The sequence below is a fragment of the Melospiza georgiana genome, chromosome 1 (genome assembly GCF_028018845.1).
Source record: "Melospiza georgiana isolate bMelGeo1 chromosome 1, bMelGeo1.pri, whole genome shotgun sequence".
In the NCBI taxonomy this organism is placed as follows: domain Eukaryota; kingdom Metazoa; phylum Chordata; class Aves; order Passeriformes; family Passerellidae; genus Melospiza; species Melospiza georgiana.
This window is the reverse complement of record NC_080430.1, coordinates 103573344-103600096: the sequence shown is the minus strand read 5'-3', so window position 1 is coordinate 103600096 and position 26753 is coordinate 103573344. Positions and strand designations below refer to the sequence as shown.

Sequence of the window (26753 nt, the reverse complement as noted above, 5' to 3'; positions counted from 1 at the left end):
CTTGAAAAGATGAGGAAAAATGGATAAAGCTGCAAGGTGTTAACTAGTAAGTGGGTACAAGTTACTTCTATCAGATACTAGTAAGTGGGTGCAAGTTACTTCTATCAGATACTTGCTAGAGTAGTAAAAAGCAACAGACATGACTGGAAGTGGCAGAAATATGAGATAGCAGTAATTAAGAGGCTGGCAAAAAGAACAGAAAATAAACTGGGTTGTACAAGTCTTGGCTGTGTTAAAAACAAAGTGTGTGACAAAAATACTTGGTCTGCAGGAGACAAGAAAAATATTTTGGCAGTATCTTGTAAGGAGATCTGAAGACAGATGTTTCTTAGCATTAGTCTGGGTCTTCTTTATAAGGAGAAACGATTTCCCAGTCTCCGCAACAGAGTTTTTACAATTGCAACTTCTTAGTAAGTTTTATTGCTTCAAATGTTTCAGTCCCATAGATAATGATCTCTTGGCTTCTCTGATTTGAATCCAAGGTTTGTTCCCTTTTTTTGTTTTTCCTTTTCTTTTCTTTCCCCGAGTTTACTCTGTGGGATGGTACCTCCTGTGTTGTTTAAGGACACCGGCCTGTGGGTTTACCTCAGCACAGTGCCGGAAGCTGGGAAGAAGGGATGAGGGGAAACACGGCAGTAACGCGTTGGCGCGATGGCTGTTTCCCTCGCCAGGCTCCAGCTGCCTCCTGGGAAGCCCGAGAGCTACTCTGAGTTTCTGGGTACCCAGCCAGGATCCTCTTGTGTTTTTCTTCTAGGGACCAAACTTGTTACCTTGGTTCCTTGGGGCTTGGCACGTGGGAGGATAAAGCCGCCGTCCGGCCGCGTTTTAGAGGTCCTGGGAGAGGCTGTCCGGAAGCCCAGGGTCCCTTCCCAATGCAGGCGGTCCCTGCCCTCCCCCGGGCACCCGCACCTCCTCAGCCGTCGGGGGAGTTCATCGCGTTCCCCCCCGCTGGCGCTTCCAGGGGCGCTGCCCCCGGTTCCTTTTCCCCCGCCTCCCTCCGGCCCGGGAGCGCTGCCCTGGGCGCCCTCTGCTCCCCGCGGCAGCCGCTCGGAGAGACCCCGCGCCCGCTGCTCCCGCCCCGGCTTCCCGGGCTGCTTGCCTGCCCACAGAGCCCCGAGTTTCGCACTCGGGTTGGGGGGTATAGTCCCTCCTCCTCCCCCCCTGAAGAAGCCCCTCCGAAGGCAGTGGCCTGGCTGTCCTGTCCCGTCCCGTCCTGTCCCGTCCCGCTAGGCACGGCCCGGCGGCAACTCCCGTCCACCGGCCCCGGCCGCCGCCTCCTCCTCCCGCCCCGCTCCGCGCAGCCGCCGCCCGCCGGGGCGGAGGGTCCCGGGGGGAGGGTCCCGGCGCCTGACGGTGCCCCGAGGCGGGGCGATGATGCGAGGCCGCCGCCTCCGCGCTGCCTGCGGCCGAGGGGGGAGCAGTGGGACGAGGCGCGGGGTTGCTGCCGCCGCCGCCTCCGGAGCAGCGAGAGCCGCCTGCGGAGCGCGGGGTGCCCGGCCCGGGCCGCCCGGTGAGCGCCGCCGGGGGAGTGCGCGGGGGGCGGCCGGGATGGAGCCGGTGGCTGGGGAGGAAGAGGTGGAGAAGGCGGTGGAGCCGTGGCTGCTTCTTTGTGGCAGGAAAGTTTCGGTGCGGCTCGGCGCGGCCGCCCCGCTGCCTGCGTGCCTGCCCGAGGAGGAGGAGGAGGAGGAGACCCGCTCCCCGTGCGGGGCCCCGCCTGCCCCGGGCCACTCCGGCGGGGGGTGCTCTCCCACATCTCCCTCCTTGTCACCGGCCTCCCGGCCCCTGGCAGTGCCATCTTTGGGGCCCGGGCCTCTCGGGAGCTGCGGCGGGGACGGGGAGCCGGGCGCGGGTCGATCGGCCGGAGGGGTTTTGGGGAGTTTTCCGCCCCGGTGCGATCCTGGCGGAGCGGGGGAGCGATGCTGAGCCGGTGCCGCCGCGGTGGGCTGCGGGACAGAGGGGCGGCGGGCGGGGGTCCTGCTCCGGGGGGTGCCGCGCCGGATAAAAGTCTGGGAAAGCAGCCGTCGGTGAATCGGAGCTGGAGCCGGGGGTGAAGCCGGGGAAGGAGCACCCGGACCCCGGTGCGCTCCCCAGGGCTGTCCGTGGGGACGGCATCGCCCGGCGCCGCTGCTGGGACCCTTTATGTAACGCAGCCCCGCGCTGAGCCGTGCGGAGCACGCCTGGATCGCTCCCCGGCAGGCAGCGTGCTCGGCTCCGCTCCCGCGGCCGGGATGCGGCACCCGCCGGCTCCGGCTCCGGGTCTGGGTCCGGGCCGGCGGCTGTGGGTGCTGGAGGGAAGCGTCCTTGGCTCCCGATGGCAGGGAGGGAAAGCGGTGGGGGAAAAGATCCCGTGCGTCTTGCAGGGGGGTCTCCCCAGCAAAACTTGGTACAGATGGCGACGTGCCCAGCACAGCGAGATTCGGAGGCATTTAACAACCATTGTAAGAGGGACTAATCGGACGCAGACTTTGAATGTCCAGATCATGCCTTCATTTTCCACTTTTTTGTTCATTGAGGGTGTCGGGTTTTGTAGTTCATAAAACAGAAAAACATTTCTAGATACCGAAAGAAAGCAATCCAGTGCTCCATTAGCATTCTTTCTCTCTTAGGAGAACAATACAGGCTCACTGTAAGCTTGCCCAAACATGGGCTGCCTTTTATTATATATTGGTACAGTGCCTGGTGCAATAGGTCCTCTTGCAGCCGGGCTCACATGCAAAGCACAAGTGAAAACTGAGTGGCACGCTGCTAATCGTGATATATTATTTGTGGCAAATACCACCTGCCGACAGGCTGGGCTTTCACAAAGGGAGAAAGGTGGAATGCTTTGAACAAACGCGGTTCCTGTCTGTTTGATGTAGCAGATGCTTGTCGTCTCTGGTTGACCTCAGACACTTGCTTGGTTTTTGAAAGTTACGTTGTTCAAAGTGTCTGGTACGTTTTTTTTTAATGGTGGTGTCTGTATATTTTTAAAAAATAAGTTAACAACTTTGTGATTGGGTTGATAGCCTGTGTGACATCTAAGTCCATGTGAAAATAGCTGCCTGTCTGCATTAAAGGTGACAGGGACAACTTACCTTGTTGTAAAAGATGGCTGTGTGGCCTTGGCCCTACAGACCTGTGGGTACCTTAGCCTGAGGAGATACTACACAAAACCCATCTTCCTGCTTTGGGCATTTGCAAAACTAAGTCTCCTTTGGTGGGTTTTCTCATCTGAGGCAATTTATATCACAGGATGTCATATTTGATACTGCAAGCTTGAGATTGCTCGCCTCAAGTTTATTGCAATTTTAATCCAAAGGTGCAATAGCAGAAAGCTTAGTACAAGCAAGTTAGCTGGAGGAGGAGGGATTTGGTTTGCTGCAAAGTACCCCAGTTTGCATTTTTTAAAAATATTCATATTTATTGAAGGGGGAATGGAATGGAATTTGTGTTCCAACAGCCTTTTCAGTCGCTGGTTCTTGTTTCAGTGCTGGTTGAAGTACTTGTGAAAACTGCTCGCCTGCAGGAAACATGAGGTCACAGTACATCACGGCGCCCACAGTCACCGTCCTTCTGTTCCTGCTGTGGATCCCATCCTCAGCAGGCTGCAACAAGGCTCTGTGTGCCAGCGACGTCAGCAAGTGCCTGATACAGGTACGGGTCCTGCGTCCTCCATCTGCTTTCCAGGGGGCAGGAAGCAGCCCCGAAACTGCCTCCTGAAAAGATACCAGTAACTGGCATTTCATGTTAAGTAGTGTCTCTGTAAAGAGGTTGGTTTGAGCTCCTACTCATATAAGTGCAGATTTACAACCATTTTATAGACAGAGAATACCAAGGGCATATTTATATGGGTTTTTTGTAATTGAATTTTTTTCAAGCTAAGGATTATGTCTGTCTGAGCGTTTGCCCTTAACTTTCAATTTGTCCAGTTCCTTAAGTCTCAAGCAGAGGGTCAGGAGTTGACACCTGATGCTCTCCATAGCATCAGGTTTGTATGGTGAATTAAAAGATGCCTAAAAACCAAACCAAATACTTATGAGCTGAACTCCTAGGAAATGTATGTTAAATTCATGCTGCTGCTTTAGTCTCACTGCATGTCTGTACAGTGAAAGAAACAGAGTGAGACCAGGTTGCTCTTCTTAGAGCAGGAGTTAGGAGATGTTGTGTGCAGCAGAACAAAAGGGCCTTTTCTAGCAAAAAGACAAGCAGTTCTGGTAGCTACCAAGTATTTTTTTAGTCATGGTAAACAGGGCATGCTTCTTGACTCCAGACTGAGAAAGGAGGCTTCATGTGGTCACCTGCAGCTTTTTTAAAAGCAACTGTTTCCTACTGCCTCTTTGTAGATTGGAAAGGCAATAACAGAGAGCACCAACGTCATATGGCAGTAAGATGTGATGTGCTTACTGTAAATGCATGGTCACAGCCTGCAAAGAGATGCAGAAGTGGCCTCAAGCATTTCCATGTTTACTTCATTTTGCTGACTTCTGTCTAAAATTTGTCTGGGTTACAAATAAAACACTTGCCAGATTCACAAATCCATCCAGATTCACAAGACTGACTGTAGGCTGAACCATCTTCTTTCTGGGTTCTGCACTGCCTTTGCTTTAAAAGTAAAAATAAAAGAAATTGCTGCTTCTTCCAGCCCCACCACAATCTGTGGAGTTGTTAAATAGGGGAGCAAGAATGAGGCTTCTGACTTTTACCTTTTCAAACAGAACTCCAGTGGTTTTGCTGGCATGTTGGACACTGTGCACTGTGACAAACTGATGCACATATGAGCCCCTTCTCTTGCATTTTTTGAAATCAGCTCCAGGAATGAAACCTGTAAGAAGTAACATGCTAATTGTGGCATTGGATGTAAGTGGCACTTAAATAGTAAATCCAATGGTACAGATTTTCTGATTCAGGGGAAAGTTATTGGTCCAGGTGCTGGATTTCAGTCCTGGAAGCTGTTGATCTGCTGCTTGTTTCTCTGTAAGCAAAGGGGACAACAGGGAAGATGTATCTCCTTTTCTGGTGCCACTGATGGAGACCACCATCTGTGAAAGAACAGATATCTTCTCCTTGAGAAATCATCTCTTATCGAGTCAAGCTTGAGACAGCAAGCATTTAAACTTTATTTTTATGAGCTAGTCTGAATAGAGCACAGCCCAGGAGGGGTGGAGTTAATGCTACTGGAGTCCTTACTCAGCTGCCAATAAGTGGCTGAGGTTCAGCAGTGCATGGAAATGGCTCATACAACTCTGCTTTCCTTGGATTATGTTGGCATGTCTGTAGCAACACAGCCCTGTGCATACAGAGAAACCACTGAACTGCTTTACTTGTGGTAAGTGTGTTCTCTCTTACTTTGTGCAGGTAATGTGGAGTCCCTTTTTAAAGAATTTCCCTAAAATCAAAATCATATGCAATTCTCTGAGACCCTAAAGTGGCCTAGGCCATGTAAATGTTGTGCAGTTGCAAGGGAATTCCACTGTTTGCTTTCACCATCTGGCTGCTGTCTTCCTGCACACAGGCCTGACTTACCAGTCAGTATTCATTCTTTATAGAAGAACAGATCAGGTCAGACTAGTCTGGTTGTGGACAGGAAGATATCCTAAAGCTTTGATTTAAAGCAATTGTCATCTTTCTTCTTGGCTTTTTCATTTGTTTTAAAACTTCAGTGCTGGTGTGGCAGAAATGCTGCACTGGCATATGAAATGCACAGTCTTTCCTGGATAGATATGCAAGTAGATATCCATGTACTTTTTTCCCTCTCTAAACTCTTCTGGAGGAATCTGAACTTAAAAATAAAATACCATGCTGAGGGAGGTTGCTTGAATATTGCATGACATTTTTCCCTCACCGACTTTTATCGATGTTCAAGTTTAGAAAAATCCCTGTCTTGAAACCCAGATAATGTCACTCAGAGACAACTGGGGGAGCAAACAGATTGTGAGTGTTTGTCATCTGCATCTGTGTGCAGAAAGGGAGGCTGCCTGTCCTGGAGACAGAGGGACAAGGGACCTGCTCTCTTAACAAGCATACAGTTAACATAAATATTTTTGCCAGCATGGCTAAAAGTCAGTACAGTCATTACTGCCACTCCTTAGGAGCTCCTCTGCTTAAGGGTGGTCCCTACATAAATATTTATTTTGTTAGGTCCAGAACAGTGCATGAGATCAACAACTCCCATGGATTCAGCTTTCCTTTTGCATCCTGGGCTCTAGCTTTATTGGTGCTCCTCTTTTTCCATAAGCAAAGGCCTGGAAGAAAATAGCTTGAGGCATCTCTCTGCATCAGCTCAGCCTTCGCTAAGAAACTTTGTGGCTTCCTGTAGCTGTTGAGAGAGCAGTGGGTAAGACTTGGGAGTACAGAGAGTGAAGGGCCAAAATTAGTTTGGCCCTCCAAGGCTCTGGCTGTAGCTCCTTCCCACGTCCCTGGGATTGGGATTGGAGTCCCTGAGCCACCATTGCCCTGCATTCCAGGTGGAGCCCTGGGCGCACGGGGAGCGTGTGCTGCAGTGTTTATTGAGCACATCTGCTGCTGGCTTGGCCCGTGGGTTGTTTTGATGTTTCCATGTGTGGAGGAGATGAAAAGGCCCTCACTGGGCGGGGGGGAGGGAATATTGTGTCCTTGCAACATGGAGGAAATCCTTGAAGGCAGAAACCTCGAGATGAGACGTTCCCACAATTGTTCATAGCAAAAGGTCCCAGGTTGGCTCTTGAGGTGCGGAGCTCCTGGCAGGAGTCAGGCTTGGGTGGAATGTCAGTGTTGGGCTGGAAGCTGAGCTTTGCTGCCTCGTCTGCAACAGTGCTTTAAACTACTGCTGTGCATGGGAAACAAACAGTGTTTTAATTCAGGCATGGTTTTATGATCCTTCTAAAGAGAGTTGTTTTGTGGAGAAAACGGGATTTTCTCTCCTGAACTCTACAGACCTGCAGCCACCTCTCAGCTGGTGTGGTATCATTCCATTTAAAATCTCTTTCCATCTGTCTTTTTTGCCTCCTGTTAATCCTGTGTACAAACTTGTCAGCCTGAAAGTATTTCCAAGACATTTTAGCCCTGTGGTATGAAATAAATGCCACTCCTTAACTTCAGGGCTTCAGCAGCTAAAAATTACTTCCAATGTGTGTTGTAGCTGCAGTACGTAACCCGGCTGGGTTAACAAAACAGTTCTGGTTGGTTCACTTCCAGGAGATTTTCTGTTATTAAACTGTTCTAGGGAAAAAGGCTCTCTTTCAGTCCCCCTTCCAGTTTGCAGAGAGGTTTCCAATGCCTTCAGGTCCTGCTTCTCCCTGCACCAAGAAAATATTCTCTGGAATTGCAAGAAAGCTTTGGAAAAAAATCAGATGTTTAACATCTTCTAAAAATTATTGTTTGCTCTCTGGACCAGGAATATCTTTATTGTACAAACATGCCTACTTCCTACTTAATACTGTATTTTTAAACCCTGAGGCTTATTTCTTGCCTAGCAAAATACATTCTCTGATGCACCTTCAGTAGTTCAGCTTGGGAAGTTGCCAAGTTGGCTGATGAGTAATATTTTCTTCCACTGACGCCTCACCACCCCCAGCTATCAACAAGGAACGCTCCTTATTCTGCCTTGCTGTCACCCACGTCTCATGTAAGCATTCTTTTAAAAAGATGTATCCTCTACCGGTATCCAGTGTGGATGAGTCAGGCAGGAGGACTCAAAACTGGTTAAGGAAACCATGGATGTGCAAACAGATACATGGAAAAACATACAGTTATTGCCCCAAAGTGGCAGAAGACTAATTAATTAGGTTGTTCTTTCTTCCTTCCTCTCCCTTCAACTTTAAAATAAAGAAATAATAATAAAAAAAACAAATAAACATACAAAAAACCCCAAACAGCAACAAAAAACCCTTAAACATTGCACAGCTCATGAGCCCTTCCTGTGAAAACAAGCTTGTTACAATACTGGTAGGTGTAATGGTGGTGGCCCCAAGTGAGTGCTTACACACATAGATGCTAGGCAGAAATTTTTGTTAACAGGTTGCAAGTGCAGAATTTAAGGTTACATTTAATTCTTTGAGAGTACTCTTCCATAAAACCACAACTACTTTAGTTTAGTGAACTTTCTGGCTTCTATTCATGCATTACATTTAATAGTTTAGTGAGAATTGCCTCCTCCCACATGCTGGCCTGTTGGTGTCTTTAAAATGTAAAAGTTGTTTGCCTGGTTTAACTGTTGAAGAAAAATTTGATATTTTTAATTCTAAATTCGTGGATATTTTTAAAGTTGTTCTATTCAGGCTTTTTATTCTAAAGTCTGACAAAATCTGTTTATCAAATGGTAAGATAAATATTTTAGAAGTGCATCATTAACTCACGTAAGTCATCTTGTGGTGTATCCTGTGGTGGAAAAATGTACAAAGTTTGTTAATGAGCCTGTTTTCATTTTTTACTTGGAAACGGCACAGTTTGTGTGGAAACAGTGATAGGTGCCATTCATAAATGTTGAGGATGAAAAAGTAATAAATCTTAGTAGCTTTCCACTCTGTAAATAAAAACTCAATACTTGCAAGGGCTGCCTATTGCAGAAATGAGCGTGGAGCAGGGGTTCACTCTCCATCAGTCAGTGAGGTCACAATAAACTCTACAGGCAACAGCATTTCTCAGCATTATGTAGCACAAGCAATAGCTGGTGAATTTTGTTTCTTTGCTGGATACAAGATGACTTGTGATCTGGGATGAAGTGAAAGGAAAAATAAGGAATCAGTGGATTTATACTGCATTAGTAGATTGTAGCTTGTCTGCAGCACATTCTAGGGCTTGTTCAGGCCTGGGAGCCTTGCAGCTCCATTTGCTGTGCTCTGGGAGCCTGTCCCTGTACAGACTTTGCTCTGGCCTCCCTCTCTGAAGGGCTCTCCTTGGTCCTCTGCGTGCCCACGTGAGTTGGTGTGAGCGAGGGGTGGCTGCTGTGCAGCCCAGCAGGCTGTGGGTGTTTGCAGTGGCCGGTTTTGCAGAGTAAAGAGAGAGCAGGAGTCATACACTATCAGGTGCACTCACTGTGTCACTCACAGCCTTGCAAACCTGTTCCTGACATCTGCTATAAAAATGCCTCTTTCTCCTCTACCTTGTGCTTCTTAACCATAGCAAGCAAAGAATTATTTTAAAAATGGAATTTTGCCCAATTTGAGCTCTTCCCAATGTGCTTCAGAAAGGAACCTCACTTGGAAAATTACATTGGTGCCTGCCACCAATGTAAGGAGAGGTGGCCCTGACCCAGCTGGGGTGGAACCATGGGTGGAGACTGCAGGATAGGACAATTTCAAACCAAACCACCTTCCTGCCCTTCTCTTCTGTCCATGAGCACCTCCTGCAGTGTGTCCCTCCTCTGCCTCTGGATAATGGGATCAAAGAGTGGGGATGGCCATAATCTCCCCCCTGGCCTGGTGTGTAACACATTTGCCGACGGCCCTTCCAGTAAAGCCGGGGGTGGAACGATCCCATCCCGTGGTCAGTGTTTCCAGTAATGGGATTTGTTTTCTCCCCCGGTTGTGTGTAATGTGATAGTTAGACAGACGTCATCAAAGCCAAATCCTTACACAGGACAACCAAAGGGACTTCTTGGCCAGTCTGTGTTTTGTGCTATGATGTAATTCAAGGCTGTGAGTTATTGTCGTGCAGCCGCAGTCTTTTGGCCAAACTGGAGTTACTAGCATGGATTTGAGTTAGAGGGAAGGAGACTGCCTGGTTTTTAGATTTTCTTCATCCCTGTTGGCTTTTTCCATGCTTTGAGTCCACAAGTGTGTGTCTCCTGCAGGACTGCTAAACCAGAGATTTTGGGTTTAGGTAGTATGAAGAGAAATATTTGTCTTTATGTTTCCACGCCTTTTCCATCTTTTTAGGTTATTAATAGTTAAAGAAAAGTACTTGTGTAGGTAATTTCACTTTCTAGAGGCTCTAGAAATCTCATAGGTATCCCAAGGTGTCAATTTGGAGGGACAAAGCATAAGGTTGTTTTCATAATAGCAAAAATGAATCATCCAGACCTGGAGTGGGTGGGAAGGAGGGAAAATCTGGTCACTAATGTTGGAAACAGAGAGCAATGTGTAACAAGTGTTTGGAGATGCAGAAAATCCTGTGGTCAGATGGCTTAAATGGGTAAGTTCCTCTTAGAATCCAGGGATAAGTGTGATGGTAGACATCATGCATGTCTCAAGTGGGCACATGTGGCTTACAGTAGCTTTCTTTTTTGGTTAAATTATAATGTACGGTCACTATTTATATATAAAGAAGAATCTGTCTCCAAGTTTCCTGTTGTGATGGGAAAACATTCAAAGAACTTGTAGATTTAGGCATGCACATGCACAGAAGTGCACACACCTCTCCCATGAATAGAATTTTTTGTCTTTTAAATGCTTGCTTCAGATTTCTCTTCAGAATGTCACCTTTAAGGGGAAAAAAAAAGCAAACTCGCAAAAGATCCTTTTGTAAACTTGGATTGGATTTTGGCTGGAGTTGTTTCACCGTTTACTTGCTGTATTAGTGTACTAAGCTTTTTTAATGCCCTAATTTGAGTTGTGGCTTGAGGAAAAATCACTGTGCTGTGTAGTTATTTCACATGTGGGATTGCTGCAGTGTAATGAGTGTCTGTTGATTCCAGGAGCTGTGTCAGTGCCGCCCTGGGGAAGGGAACTGTTCCTGCTGTAAGGAGTGCATGCTCTGCCTGGGCACACTTTGGGATGAGTGCTGTGACTGTGTTGGTAAGTTTGCACTTTTGGGGGGAATTCTTGCTTTTTTTACATTGCTTTCTCCTGCCACATGCTGAGCTCACAGTCTTAAAATAGGAGTAAAACACTGGGACAGGATCTGTGCTTTAAGCACCTTACAGCTGGTTGTGTGGGTATGGAATAAATTACTGTGGAGACCCAAACATCTGAGGACTGTGTCTGCTCTGTGGAGCTGGGGGTGGCAGTAGCCCAGGTATTGCTTTTTAAATGTCTTCATAGCTGATTATTAATTCTGTCTCTCAAACATAAAACTCCTGTTTGAATTGTCATCTTGAGGGAACTCTCCAGTGGGATTGGATGCTGTTTGTCTATTTCTGAAGGTTTCTACCTGTAAAAGGTGCATTAACAGGTACAGCACTGAGACACCTTTAGAACTGGGTTGGGACAACTAGTAAATATGCACGGCCCAGTGTTTCCACTGTTCTTTTATTTACAAAAATAGCTCTTTGTGAAGGGTGAGAAAGAAGCAGACAAGGTCTTAAAGAACACGTTGCTGCTGACAGGTGGTGTTCAGAGTGCCCAAATCTTTGCAAGTGAGTGCTGTCCCAGCTTAAGAAGGTTGTATTCTAGTTCTGCTTCATGTTTTATATGTAAAAAAAGCTTCATCTTCCTGTGGTTGTTGTAAATCTCCCTGTGCCACCATCCAAAATCCTGGCTTTCTAGGTCAGTTTTCTCTGAATTCATGGAGGTGATTAGTGTCAAAATGCCCATTTTCAGTGCAGGTTATTTCCTAGTTTAGAACCTGGTGTAGAAAACAAGGCATAGTGTACTGATCTCTAGGGAGAAGAAGAACCCACCTCTTGGGATTGTGAAGTCCACACATGAGCTTCTCTTCATAAATCTGCAGGTGACTCACTGTTCTGCTGCTCTTTCCCATAGTGTTTTTCTGGAGAGGAGTTAATAAGGTTTCAGGTTCAGTTTCCCAGTACTGAGTAAGCTAAAACTTCTCCTGATGGTTCTTTGGGTTCCTCAGGCCTTTTTGGATTCTATGGCTCAGTCCTACTCCTCTTCAGTGTAGGATCATCCTTGCTGTAGCCTTATTCATATAAATAAACAGGAATACATGCCATACCTGACTCCCTAGACACAGTTCTTTGCTGATAATTGAGCTGATGTTTCAAGTTTGTTTATAAGCTGATCATGTCTAATGTAAAAGCAGACAGATTGTTGTGTCTTAAAGGTCATGTCTGCCTCGAGGGCAGGAATTACCTCCTGTCCTCCACCACTAACTGTACTAGTGCTCAGTTGATGCCCCATGTTTTGTGTTTGCTCTCTCCCTTCTCTGACAGGGAAAAACATGCTGGAGGAGGGAGAACAGCAGCAAGTCCCCCATTCCCTTTGAGTTAAGCTCTTCTAGTCCCTTGTGTAAAGGTTTATCTGCTTCCATCATTTTAACAGCCCATTTCTGCATATTTTCATCCATTCCAAAGTGATAGTGTAGACATGTTTGATCCTTACAGGTTGCTCATAAGTTAAACTTTCTTTGATTTTCTTTTTAACCTTTTAACCAATTGTCTTTTTAACCAATATTTACTATATTAAAATATTATTATTCAAATGCTTTTAAAAACAGCAAGGGTGAAGGATCTTTGTGGATGAGCACTTACCCATTAAACTATAAGCAATGATTTTTTGGTACCATCTTAAGGTAATATTTTCATTGCATTGATATGCACACAAACTTGTATACATTCTGCAGGATTTTGGTAAACAATCTTGATGTTTTGGTTTTTCTTTCCCTTGTGTGTCATTTTTATCAGTGAAATTTATTAATGATGTCATTAATAAAATGCCATCAACTCAGGCATACATCCCTTGATGTATCTGTACAAAACTCTTACCTGGTTTGATATCTTCCTAACTGATTTTCATGTGGTTATCCTCTATTGCAATTGTATGGTTAATATAGTGCTTGTTAAAGCATTGTTAATATTAGCACTTATTAAAGGGTGGTAAGGAAGGGATAGAAATTTTTTATTAAAGCAGTGAGTCTAGAAAGGTCTGTGAAGAGCAAACCTAACTGAGAAGAGCAGGAAAATAATCATGTATGGTAGGGTGTTTGTGTAAGTGGAATTATGTTTTATTATGACCTGATGTTGTTAGGAAAAGAGGCTTATTTCTTTTCCTACTCTGTACTTGGCTCACCTTTTTATAGGAGCAGACTGTCATGGAGTGTTCCTATTACCAAATGCTGGTAATGCTAACCACTTGCTTAAGATTTGCTGGATCTCATGCTAATCACCATGGACAAACTTCCCTCTGCTTTGTTCACTGTGGTAATCCATCTACTTAGGTTGAGAAGATTATGGGCTTGTATAAGGCTCTAGTTAAACACAATTATTTGTGAAGCCAGAGCCCTAGCGGATCTGTGGGGCAGGAGATGCTTCTCTGGTTGTATGAGGCAGGTAGACTTTGAACATTCATGTCTCATAAGACTCTAATACTTCAGGAATTGGTGTGCTTTGCAGCTGTAGCTGCCTCAACCTGTGCCTGTGAAACTACCCAATATTATATTCAGATGCACATGGGGAAAATGAATTTGCCTGTCTCTTGACAGGTGACTTGCAACAGTGTTTTATCACTCCTGAGTTTAAAATACCTATGCAGATACAAATTTTCCTTTTAATCTTGCAAGTTTCCACAGATTGGATTTAAATTGAAATGACCTTTGGTTTAATTGCTAGTAATAAATATTAGTGTTTAAATGGTTAACAAAAAGCTGGAACCAGCATTGCATATCACAAAAACATTTTGTAGGAATTGGCAAAGTGAAAAAAATGACAAGGTTTCAAAAAAGATACTGCAGAAGATGTTGAAAAAGAAGGAAGAGGTAACCTAGAAATGAGTATTTTGCCTGTTGTGACCCCTCCAGCTAAGCAGCAAAATTAGGTTCATCTTGGCTGTCTCTACACAAGTAAAGTAATTCAGACTCATGCTCTGCCCTGATAGTGATCTTTGTGTCTCTGGCAGATGACTAAAAAGATCTAGTGCACTGCTGCAGCAGATGAGATGGAATACTTGAATTGTGATCAAAATTTCACATACCTCAGACTTATCAAGATACTCCCTTTCTTCAGTCCTAACCTTGCATGCCAGGTTTATGCTCCTATCGATTATACTGTGCTTTGTATAATCTCTTCTCCCAGGGAAAACAAACCTTCCACTGAACCCTCCATTTCCTAAGCTGTAGCACTGACAGGGAAGAAAAGTGCTCTTTAGATGGGGTTTTTCTTTCCACAGGTCACAGGTGTGTTTTGTAGAAGTCTGAACAATCCAAAACCTGCTGTAATGGAAAACTTGTCCTGCTGTATTTGATAGCACTTCTGCTATTGGGCTGAGAGTGGGATGGATATGAAAGAGTTCTGTTCTGTTCTGTTCTGTTCAGTAAGAAAAGAAGCAATTTTAATTCTCCAAATATTCCTACCTGTTTCAAGAAGAGCTTGGGGAGTTCTGTGTAATTTACTGGTTGTTTCCACTGCAGGTATGTGCAATCCTCGCAATTACAGTGACACACCTCCGACATCCAAGAGCACTGTCGAGGAGCTGCATGAACCAATTCCTTCCCTTTTCCGGGCACTGACAGAAGGGGATACTCAGCTGAACTGGAATATTGTTTCCTTCCCTGTGGCAGAAGAACTGTCACACCATGAGAACCTCGTCTCCTTTTTAGAAACAGTGAACCAGCCACAGCATCAGAACGTCTCTGTTCCAAACAACAATGTCCACACACCTTACTCCAGTGACAAAGGTAATGAGTGTAGTGTCTAAATCCCTGGCATCTCCTCTTGTCTCTTCCAGGAGCCTTCTCAGTGCATGTCCTATTCTTCTCTATGCTCACTTCTTCTTTTCCCATAAGAATGTGTGAAAGGTTCAGCCTAATTTTGAGCATGACATAACAGAAGGAGTGAGGCAAAGGTGTTGATGAACATGGAAGATGGTGTTAAAATGACTGATGTTCTTAGGAGACACTGATCCATGTGAGTTCATAATTACCCCGTGGCATGAGGCAGTTTGTTCATGTTGTTTCATGTGCATTGGCACAGTGTATTCTCTGACCCAGAAACAGTTACCTGTAGCTTAGGGGACAGGACAGACCAGAACCTGAATCCAAATTACATATAGGTGCAGAAGTAGGCAACTGAAACATGGCTTAAGAGGTCTGAGAGAACCATGTGCCATAAGCTCTTGTATCTGGAACAGTTGTTTATTTATTTCATCTGAGCTGGCATAACTTGAAATCTTTAGAGGGATGTTTTGTATGAAATCCAGGATTAATAGTAAACCTAAGCAAGATTAGAAGCATTGATGAAGGAAGGATATGTGACAGAATGTCTTCAAAATAAGTAACTTGGTGGTAGGGGTTCAACTTAGAGATTCATTCCTCCTATTTAATATTAAGTTTTTTATATTCTTACCTTCAGTTTAGAGGACAGACTTCAGGATACTGTTTGCTGTGGCTGGGTGGGGGAAAGATGAGAACTTTGAGTTAGAGTCAACAGTGATATAAAAAAAACACTGTCTGTTTCTTGGTTTCCATACTAAACCTGAAACACTTTTCCCTGCAAATCATTACGTCAGACTTTAAAGAATCTCATAAAGAGTTCATAGTGGAATTGCTGCTTAACAGGGGAAAAAGGGCATCTGATTTATTAGTGCAATTAATGCTTTGCATCCTTCCCAACATACACTTTAAATATTTGTAACCCATATGTTGCTGTTGTGATGGCCCTTTTATCTTATCAATAAAAGATACCCTAATTGATGGACATGCTGCTTTTCCACACCAGTGTGAACCAATGACCTAGTTGTGTTTCTGAGTAGGACTGCTGCTGATTAAATGGAACCATAATGGCAACTTTTCTAATTTCCTTTGGCTAAGGCACATTAGAAAAATAAATTAACTCCAGAACTAGGAAACCAGATGGGCAGAAAGCATCTCATTCATATGTCTTTGATGTTATTAAAATGCTTGCTTGCCGTTATGAGAATAATGTACAAAGTCATGTAAAATGGAAAGCCACAAAAAGCCCTGTGTACAAAGACTTCAGTGCTTACAATTATAAATTAAACTCAGGGGAAAAAATTATGTTTAATACAGCCTTGAATATATCCCACTGTACTTAAGTACTGCAATCCAGATGGCTGTTCCCTGACAGTCCTTTACTACTGTACCAACAGGATGGGCTAATGATAGTTTTGGATTAAACTTAGAATTTGAATTGCATCTCAAGGGTGTGGACCAGTTTTGAGTTCAACAACACAGACAAATACATAACACTGCCATTTTTTCTTAGTCAAAAGTCCCCTTCATTTCTTTTACTAGGAACATATTAGAGATTAGGCTGAGAGAGCTCTTACTGGAATGAGGACAGTCCAAAAACAACAGTTATATTTGGAAATAGTTACCAAATGCCACTGGCTTTCAGGCCTCAGCAGACACTTAAAACAGAAACAAATGTCAGAGCCTGTTCATGTAATCATTTGCTGTGCCTTCTCCATCTTAGTGACCGGTGAAGAACTGGAAAAGATAGAGGATTACTTTCCACATCCTATTCCCATACTTTTAAGTACCTAAATACGTAAGCCTGCCAAAAAGTCTCTTTTCTTGGTCACAGTGTAGATAACTTTGTAGTGCTCTGCTTTCTCTAAAGTCATATTAAATTTTGCTTATAAAAACATTGATGATTTGAGCATTGAGAACAGAGGAGGTGGAGAGAACAATTAGCATCTGGCCTCGATCAGCTGATGTTTATTATGGTGGAAGCAGGACAGCTGGACATCCAAGAGTGTTGGATGTTGTGTGAGCCATGGGCTAGCATTGTTTCCAATTCCGTTTTGCTGAGTTCATTGGGGAAGGTGGATGAAGGTGGAGGGACAGGCAGTAGGTCAGGACAGAAGAGCCTTGTGAGCATGGGCACAGTGAGGCAGCTGAGGGAGTTCCTGGAGCCTGATGGCTTCTGCCCATGCAGAGTTCAGTCACACAGTTGGGTCACTGCCTTAACAAGCTGGCAAGTGTTAGAGCCACTGAAAGGGAGGGTTTGTGAAGGTGCATGTGTGTGCTCAGTGGCAGTAAACACAGGCTTAGCCTGCAGTGGGAGAAACAGGCCATGTCTTTACCCTTTCCTTCTCCCCAGAAATGCTGCTAGGCTTGAGGGCAGGTCTTGCAAATGTAGATACCCTTACGGTGACTTGCCAAGCAGTTGTCTTTGAGGCTGTGACAATCAGGGATCTGAAAGAATATTCCTGTGAGTGGGAACACAGATGCTTTATGTTTCCTTTACAGTGCTGTGCCTCCTCCATTTTGTGGTTCTTCTGTGGCTCCTTGCTTCTTTCCCTCCAACATGGTGTGCTGGCAGTAGCCGATGGCATGACCTGTTAAGGGACAGGGGCTAATGAGAGGTAGATTTTGTAGGGGGACAGTGGTGTCTGTGCTGTCTTCTGGAATACATTCCAAAATTTGGAAAGGCTCTGCTTACAGATACCCCTAGTCACGTAGTGTAACACAGCTCTGACTTCAGCGTTACTGCACGTTCTCGCAGGGATCGCCGTTAAGCTGGCCCAGGGTGCCAGACTTGCTTGATGCAGTTCTGGGTGAGTGCCAGGAAAAGCAGCACCAGCCACAGGAACCACGAGCTTTGTGCCTGAGGGGCGTGGAGCCACCACCAGGGAGGGTGGCTGTGGATCTGGGAGGAGGTGGGGTGCGGTGGGATATAAAGCATTCCTTTCTCGCCCCAGCTACTCTGAACCCAGCCACCAGACCTTGAACTTCTCCATTATTTTCCTAATGAGTGTCTTCCCTTTCCTCCTGTGAGCTGACTTGTAATGCTTTAGCTGCCAAAGTTATGCATGCGCTGCTGGAGCTGCTGTAGTTCTTTGTATCTGTTGTTTCTGGCACTTGAGCCTCTGGTTCAGAGAGGATTGTGATGGTTACTAATCTGGAGCTACATTTGTATTTCATTCTCTTTGCTGTATTTCTAGCTGATACCCTCAGAGCTCTGAACTGTGAGTTCAGAGATTTAAATAAGCTTAGTTGTTTCAGATGATGACAGGATGTTGGCGAGAGGGAGAGGGGAACTAGATAATTTTTTGGCAATTGATAAAACAAAATCTGTGCTGTAGTTAAGAGTTTCTGTCTTGCACTGCTTGGTGACACAGGGAATGGTGTCTGGTCTGCAATTCTGCTCCCCTCCAGTGCAACAGGGTAGGAGAGCAAGAATTCCAGTGAAGAGACATCTACTGCTGTAGGTAGTCTAGGAAGACTTTTTTTTTTAATGTTTCTTTTTATAAATTGATTGACATAAAATTGACTTGTCCAAAAGTAGTAGATTATGTAAATGGATTGTGCATAAGCAGTTGCAGGTTAATCTTGTTCTTGTTTTCCCCTCTCCTCACTACTGCACTAGACTAGTGTTTTTCCTAGTGGAAGGGGTATCCCTGCCAACAGAAGGGGGGTTGGATCGAGATGTTCTTTAAGGTCTCTTCCAACCCAGGCTGTTCTATGATAAAATGGTATGACTGCTGGATGGACAGTTATCTTTTTAAAGAACTTTTAGAGCTACCAATAAAGTGGCCAGCAGACAGCTGAAGTTACACAGCACATATAACTTCAAAGATCCCATAGAGCAAGCTATCATTAACTGGGAAGGTTCTCTGAGTTGCTAAATTTTTCTATATTGCACCAATACAGATAGTTTTATAGCAAAGCCTGGTAGTTTCTTCTGTTAACTTTTAATTTAGGCTTGATTATTGTTTCTCCTACACAACCTTCACTGAGTATGAAGTGTGAGGGGGGAAAAGGTGAGAAATTAATGTTCTGGGAAAAAAGTTTGCTGCTGCATCCTTCTCCCTCCCAGCATCTGCAGTCTGTCATCCTTGGGGTGTGAAAATTGGCAAAATGCAAATGAGAAAGCTGTTACTGCACTAAATAATATTGTTTTTATCTACACTGAGGGAGCCAAGTGATGACTCGGTAATTAGCTTTGTGAAGGAGTTCAAGTACTCTCCCAGCTCCCAGCTGAGCCTGTAGGTATGTATTTTTTTCCCCTGTGTAACTCTCTTTTTGCAGTCTATAGAGCAGGATTTAGTGCTTGAGGGGAGGAACTCTCCTGCTTTCAGCAATTCAGCCTCCACATGAGCACAGAGGCATTGCTGAGGAGGGGATCACGAGTGCCCCGTGACAAAGTGCACCCTGGACAGTCTGACTTGTTCAGACCTGCCAAGTGTTTCAGTAAGCAAGATGTCGGAAACAATTTGGTAACATATACATGGAGCACATCCTCCAGCTGCTTACAAGAGCTGCTTGGGACCAGATGGATCTACTGCTGGCTCTGGCCCGCCACATGCAGTCTGCTCTCTTCCCTTTGCAGCATTTTTGTGTTTGTCCTCAAGAACCTAATCCCCTTGACTTGTGTGCAGGTGGAAATAAACTTTCTGTTCTACTCTCCAGTCAGTCAAGATTAATGTCCTTGGCTGTCACTGCCACCATAATAAGGTTGAATTTTGGCTTTGGTCCTGGGCGAGTGATTCAGGAGACCAGTCTGCAGTCTCACAGGAGCTGACTGATGCCACCTAGTTTTGCCAGAGTTATAGGCCAGGTGCTACTGCTCCTCTGGCCTCCTTTATCCAGAGAGATGTCTCCCTGTTCAGTGTCATTGATCTTTACATCCTAGAAATCAGAGCTCTCCTTCCCCAGGAAGTTTATTTCATTTCTGCAGGCATTAGCTTATAGGCTTCAGCAGGACTTGTGAAGCAGTGCTGACAGTTTTGAGGCTGTCAGAGATGAGGTTAACATGAAGGTGAGCACAGATGTCTCCTTACACAGAAGGGACTGGGCATTCTCTGGTGTGAAGACAGTCTGTAAGTGCTGGGAGCAGTTAGCACACCTCAGAGTGTGCACAGCTTTTCTGACAACTTCCCTGGCCTACCCTAGGCTTTCCTTTCTGTGTTGTAAGTTGGAGTGCCATGATCAACAGATAGTGAGCACTTCTGGCAACCCCTTGGATGGTTGCTTCCTCTGAAGAGCTGTTTCACTCCAATCTGGAGATAGCCATGAATCATTTTGCCCTCTCAGGCTTATCCAGGGACTAAGTCAGTCAGCTGGAGATGGCATTCCAAAAGTTGATTTTGCAGGAAGAAATCTTTCTAGTTTAGCCAGGATTGCCTGTTTCAAGGGAGAGGCTCCATGCCTCCAGCTGACATCTTCTTAGACTATGGAATTTAAGATCAAACTTAATGTAGTAACACTTCAGTAGAAAACTACTAAAAAGGAATCAAAGGACTGAATAGAGATTAAGCAAAAGGATATAAAGAGTATGGGTAATGTGCAGCAGAGGCTTCTGTAAGGCTCTTGTGCTTGAGCCCCAGCACTGGCTTGGATGACTGATGGGAATGAGAATACTGTCTGGAGACTTGCTCCTATTTTCTCATCCCTACCCTTCCACTAGAAACTTCCTGTGAGGAGTGAAGGGAACAGATACCTGGGGCTATCTGGGCCTTCTAGGAACACATGGTGTGTGCTTCTTCTTGGGACTATGGCAATCTGAACTTTTTGTCGCTGGTGATGAAATATTGCCAAGTCCTTGTTGTGCATTCCCCACAGAAGTTGGAGTTCTGTCTGGCCTCTGCCTTCTTGCCTTTGAGGCTACAGTGGCTGCATCTCCCTACTGCTTCTAGCTTTGGCTGAGCACTTCAGGTGTGCACCTATCACTCTGCACATGGTACCATACTTCTGTTCAGGTCTTTCCTCTTCCTCTCTGTGAGTCAAACATCCTTATTGAAGCTGTAGATATGTTGGTTGTTTTCAGGTAGAGATTTTGTTCTCTGAGAACTCTATTCCTCTGGTTGCTTTGCCTCAGGATATATTATAAGGGCTTATAGAAATAGAAGTGCCAAGAATGGGACAGGACTTACATAGCCACAGTGGACTTGGTTGATGTTTCCAGTAGTACTTGAGGTACTGCAAGATTTTTTTTGACAACTGCAGCACAGCTTTTCTGGGAGCAGAAACGGCTTCAGCTCTGGGTCTGCCTCTCCTGCCCAAGATCCCTATTGCCTGTTGCATTGTGTCTGGTGTCTGCAAGGCATGTACATCAGTTTGGAGCCTGACCCAGGCAGTGAATACTCTGTTGCTTTCAGTGGGCTGGCAGCACATCCTCTGACCTTCTTGCAGCTGTTTTGGTAGTAGCATAATAATTTGACAGTGATCAAAATCAGCCATTAAAAAAAACCAAACCAAACCCACTGTTTTGATTTACTCTTTAAGTTTGTATTACTTTTTTCTAATCCACATTGGAATGTAAATCAGTGGGTTTCTCCCAGGTGCACCATGAGTAGTAATATGCTAGAAAGCCCTTTGACATCTCCTGCTCACAAGTTGGTCTGATCTGATCTGTATGAGTGAGACATTCCTGTTTGCACACAGCTGCCAGTTGTGTTTTCCCCAAAGTCTGCCAGTTATGGTCTGGGTAAATGTTATGTAATCGTGGTCCTTTGGAGGATGAACAAAGTTTTATGGTCAGTACAGAAGAGGTGGTGGAATCTGCCAGCTTGGAGAATTGGATGTGGACTGTGGTATTTTCTGAGGACATCCATTGTTGGAAGGAAATTACGAATCTGACTCCATGTTCAGAGAAGGCTAATTTATTATTTTTTGATGCTATACTATATTAAAGAATACTAAACTAAACTATACTAAAGAATAGAGAAAGGATACAGACAGAAGACTAGAAAGATATTAATGAAAACTGGTGACTCCTTCCAGAGTCCCGACACAGCCTGACCATGGTCGGCCATTAAGGCAAAACAATTCACATGAAAACAATGAAGCAATCACTGTTGGATAAACAATCTCCAAACCACAACCCAAAGCAGTAAAACACAGAAGAAGCAGATGAGATCATATTGTTTTCCTTTTTCTCTGAGGCTTCTTAGCTTCCCAAGGAGAAGAATCCTGGACAAGGGGATTTTTCAGAAAATATGATGGTGACAGTGGACTGAGGGGGGAATGGTTTTATTTATAGTTGTGGTGACTGCCTTAGCTCCATTTTGATGTTGCAGCACCAAACTTCATGGCATTTCAAGTAATTGCATGGGTGTTAGAAGCATGAAGTCAACATTTAGGCAGAAGGGGTTTCTTAAGATTAGTAGTAAAGCTGGTGGTGTTGCTTAAAAAAGGAAAGAAAAAAGTGTGCACTTTCATGCTGATGAAAAAAGGATTATTTAGGTCTGTGATTTAATCTAGCTAAAGATCATTGTGGAGTTTGAGGCGGGGGGGAAGAAACGTTTACAACCACGTAATGGTTTTTGATGTTTTTTTAAAATAACTTCTCTAAACCTGAAGTTTTTTGTGGTAGCATATTACCTTCAGAGGACACATTCCTGCTTGTAATTTTGGAATAACTCATCCTTACGCTCTTGTAACTGGGGGACAAAACTTAAAAACATTCTTGCCTGTGAATATGGAAGTAAATTAATCCAAGAGGAGATCAGACAACAGGTTGAGTTGTAGATGCTGAAAATTTGAAGTTGATAGATTTTACCTTGTCTCTCTGCCTTGCCTCTCTGCTTTTCATGTCACTTTTTTCCTTATGCCTCATAGTACTGTCGGTTTGCAATCACACTTCTACAGCTGCTCATTTAACTAATATCTAACTAACCTTTAAAAACACCTTTTAAACCAAACTTTTTTTCCCTTCTTGGTTTAGAACACATGTGTACTGTGGTGTACTTTGATGACTGCATGTCAATACATCAGTGCAAGATCTCTTGCGAGTCCATGGGAGCTTCCAAATACCGATGGTTTCACAACGCCTGCTGTGAGTGCATTGGGCCAGAATGCATCGACTATGGCAGTAAAACTGTCAAATGTATGAACTGCATGTTCTGAAGCAGGAAAATTGTAATATAGCAATACTGAGGCCAAAGTAATCTCTCTCAGTTAAAGAGACTGGGATTGCAAATACTGCATTTTGGTGGAGTGCCTGCTGGTTGCAATTAAATGTACCTGGTTGAAAAGAGGATGTATAAAATCAGAGAACTGTTTTCTTTTTTTTCTTTTTTTTTTTTTATTCATATAAGCGAGGCTAACTAGTAGATTTTTAAACACTATGTTTTAAACTTGTTTTTCTCTGTTTCTGCTCAAATGGTACAGTCATGCTCGTCATTATTGTTCTGATTGTTGTCCTTTGATTTGAAAGTATTGTCTATACTGGTTTTCAGAACATAGTACTCTATCTTGTAGTTTAGAGTAGGGAAACTTTTAGAATATGGTGATGAGATTTCCATTATCTAAATTCAACAAATAAATAAATGGCTGCTAGGTTGGAGAGAGGGTGGATGTTGTTTAGGGGCTGGGTTTTTGGGATTTGGTTTCTGGGTTTGTTTTTTAACTTTATTACCTTCCAATTTTTAAGGTTAGCTTTTATTGTGGAAGTGATATTTGGAAAAAATTAAAATTCATGTTTTCTCTTCACATTCAAAGAATGGGCTGTCATGGATAAAATCCTAACTTCTTAGAAGGGCTGCCCAGCAAAACACCATATATGGCATACTTTTCCTCCAAGTCTGATTTGCCCTGCTCTCTTTTCATTGGGGCCATGATGCATAATTTATGTGTTACACAAAGTAATCTTTTCAGTCTTCTCTTAGATCCCAAAATAAAGCTGGTAAGTGCTACTGCATTTCCCACCTGTTGCACTGTTCTCTAGGGCTGTTACACCCTGAACATTTAGTCCAGTAAAGGAAACCTGAAAGGCTATGATGGATTTAATAACTAAAGGAATAAAGAATGAAATGACAGGAACAAGCAAGTGGTACAGGTCTACCAGCTGAGCAGCTGGCAGCAAGCATGTTCCCATTTAGTAATTTCCTGTGAATATTTATTCCAAAACATTTTTATTATTATTAAATTTCTTCTTTTTCCCCATAAATTTTTGTCAGTGAAGAAGGGAATATGTGTCTGCAAAGGCAAAGTTAAAGTGCTCTGAGTTTAGAACATTGTGCATTTTTCTAAGTAAGAGTTTTTATATGTTGACAGTTACATAGCAGTTACTATGACTGATTTAAGGTGTCCACTGATAATGGTACTAAGTACAAGAATAAAGTCTATGAGTAGTTAATGATCAGCTTTTTGTATTTATAATAATGTAGGTTTAAACTCCTTCAATTTTTTATGCATATATGCATATGCAAACACAAAAAGGAACTATTGACTATTCATTTTTCTCTCATTAACCTCAGCTAGAGGGATTAAACTGTTTTCTAGTTACACCTGTCTATCTGTACCATGTACACATGAAAGCAGTCATATTACATTTATTTTGTTGAAAAATTTTCCTGAAGGTTTTTTCCATTTTTTTCTCATGATACAGTTCTTTCAATAAGATGGAATAATAATAATAATAATGATAATAATAAAAGAAAAATCTACTCTCCTTAAATAATGTTACTTTCTTCAGTGTCTTTTTCAGCTATAAATATGTAATTGAAAGTCGAATGTTATTGTTTTGAACTAGTGGATTATGGAATGTCTTCATACTTTAAACTTACAGTTAAGTGATAAAAGATCATAGACAAAAATAGAAAAACTTAGCTTATAATGGAGGAGTTGTTCTTCCTATATTTTACAATTCATGTTATATTTTTTTCTTCTAGAATTTCTTAAAATGAATGGAGAGGAAGAATATGTTAAGAGTAGCTGTGACTGTAGCTGGAGGGTAATGCATCCATGTTCCTGACTGAGACAGGAGACACGTAGCAATCAACAAGCAGGAGGTCATTAGCATGCTTCAGATTTTTGCAGTCTTAAATTATTGGAAAGATGAGGGTAGCTCAGAATCTTCTTGGGGGAGGAAGAAGGCTGATGTTTCTGGTCAGGCACCTGCAGCCCCATGAATCTGTGACACTGGCTCCATTTACATCCTCAGAATTTCACTGTGAGGTCAAATCAAGTGGGGGCAGGAAGGATGGCGGAGCAGCCTAACAGGTGTCCCAGGAAATGCTGGGGGAATGGCATAAAAATGTAAACACAATTGTCTGTAGTGGCCTGAGAGAAGGTAGTGCACACCTTCTGGGGCTTGCCTTACTTTTTGTAATTCCTGATGCTGTCTAGAGTTTGCTGAAAGTGTTGTGTGTACACAAATGTCATGCAGCAACACCCAGTGTATTTTATGATGATGAGTGTTTTAAGAGGTATTTTAATAAAAAGACATTACTGGTTCTCGTGTGTTCTTTCTCAAGAGTTTCTCAGGGAAACATTACCAGGAAGCATATTACAAAAGTTACTGATCTAGATGGATAGAACCATACTAAGAATTACCTCTCCAGCAGTTTTTTTCCATACCTGAAAGTGTTGCTTTGAAGTATTTTTCTGTACATAAATGATGAATACTCAGAATGTTCTTTCTGAAAAACCTAACCATTTTAGAAAGCTGTTTATTTAGTCTTATTAATTTTGCAGGAAAAAAAAATCACCATTTATTTTGGGGGGTCTTATTTCGCCCTATGTCTGGATAACCAGCAAACCATCACCTACATAACAACTTGTTTTTAAAACTTCTTTTAGTTAGGAATGTTCTCCAGGTAAAGCACTGGCCACTTTTATCACTGTCCTTTGGGACAGAATTGTAAATCATTGAACATAAAGGGAAGCAAAGAGGGAATTCATATAGTAAGAAATTATACAAATTTCTTGTGGCCAGACACCCCAGTGTGTTGGGGGTCTGACCGAAAAGGGGTGGAGGGACTTTTGTTATTCTTTCTTTAAGAGTAAAAAGTTTAGTTGCTTTGGGGTCTGGGTTTTTGTTCAGGTTTTTAAGTTTGTTTTTCCTTACAGACACTTGAGTACAAAGGTCATAATGTGACATTGCTTTCCTGTCATTTCTTAAGGTTCCTGGATTACATTTATTATGCTTAATGGCTTTCAAAAAAAAAAAATAAATGTAAGAACACCTGTTGTATCTTTAATAATATATCTATGGTCACTCCAGTGTCCCTACCAAATTAAGGCTGTTCTGATAGCTGGCTCCCAAGCCCCTCGTGCTGCTGGCTGGAGCGAGGTGAGGTTTGCTGGCACTTGCACAGCGACACACAGACCCACCCCACACAGATCCGCTGCTCTCTCTCCAGCCCCGTGGCCCACGGTGCCCTGTCCCACGGCTGGCACTTCCACCTTCATGGGCAAAGCCTGGAGACTCAGCCTGGGAGCATTTTAACGAGAAGAGAGGCCAGACCGTGCTGATGGGGTACCTGCAGAGCCAAACAACAAGCTAACATTTTCCTGTAGGACGGTAATGTCTGTTGGGCTTGGCAAAAGGAACACCTTCACCAAGATTTGACACATTCCCTTGGCACGAGGTCTTTCACCAAATCACCAGTACATCATTAAAATTTGTGCTACTCACCTGGGAAAACACACTTAGATACAAAATCTTCCTAGAAACAGAGCTAACCTGATTCAGAGAAGTACATCTAGGATGTAAAGGTGGCCAAGACTCAAGTTTTCTTGTACCCTTCTTATTGCTTAAGTATTTATAAATTTTCTTCCTACCACAGAGAACTTGGAATTATTTGGCTTTGACCAACCTGTTCTAGGGGAAGCTGTTCCTGCCCAGGGCAGAGGGGTTGCAAACAGATGGTTTTTAAGGGCCCTTCCATCCCAAAGCATTCTGTGATTCTATGGCTCCATAATACTGCTCACAGGAGTTGCTTAGGCAGAGTTGAGCATCATACACCTTTACTGGCTCTGTTCTCCTGCTCTGTGGTAATTTCTACGAACAACTTACTTCCTCCCCCAAAGGCATTAACTAATTCCAGGTTAAAACTAATTCCAATTAAAACTTCCAGGTTTTCCTGTTGTATCTTCAGGCTCTCATTGTTTCAGTATGTGGCCAACTAGTTTCTTTCCTAACCTTAATATTTTTATGTCTGCTGTGTATTCCTTTATTGCTAAGGAGAATTACACAGCATGTCTGAAGTTATCCCAGAATGCTACAGCCCATGCAGACTCCCATCTATCCAAGACAAACTCAACTCCAGAAC

The 26753-nt window shown here is 43.7% G+C and overlaps 1 protein-coding gene across 1 annotated transcript; it reads left to right on the top strand.

Annotated features, from left to right (window-relative positions):
- The first annotated feature begins 1418 nt into the window (after positions 1–1418).
- On the top strand, positions 1419–25401 carry TWSG1 (twisted gastrulation BMP signaling modulator 1). Its single transcript, XM_058038412.1, has 5 exons — positions 1419–1510; positions 3468–3633; positions 10592–10691; positions 14200–14466; positions 22421–25401. Exons 2-5 carry the CDS (start codon positions 3511–3513, stop codon positions 22600–22602), a joined length of 672 nt encoding a protein of 223 aa, XP_057894395.1. The 5' UTR covers positions 1419–1510; positions 3468–3510; the 3' UTR covers positions 22603–25401.
- Positions 25402–26753: the final 1352 nt, after the last annotated feature.

What these genes read in the sequence shown, in the direction of transcription:
- TWSG1 (XM_058038412.1), top strand. Translation starts at nt 3,511, where the DNA reads ATGAGGTCACAGTACATCACGGCGCCCACAGTCACCGTCCTTCTGTTC. An exon ending in TCAGCAAGTGCCTGATACAG is followed by an intron (nt 3,634 to 10,591) that starts GTACGGGTCCTG and finishes TGTTGATTCCAG; the next exon opens with GAGCTGTGTCAGTGCCGCCC. An exon ending in TGAGTGCTGTGACTGTGTTG is followed by an intron (nt 10,692 to 14,199) that starts GTAAGTTTGCAC and finishes TTTCCACTGCAG; the next exon opens with GTATGTGCAATCCTCGCAAT.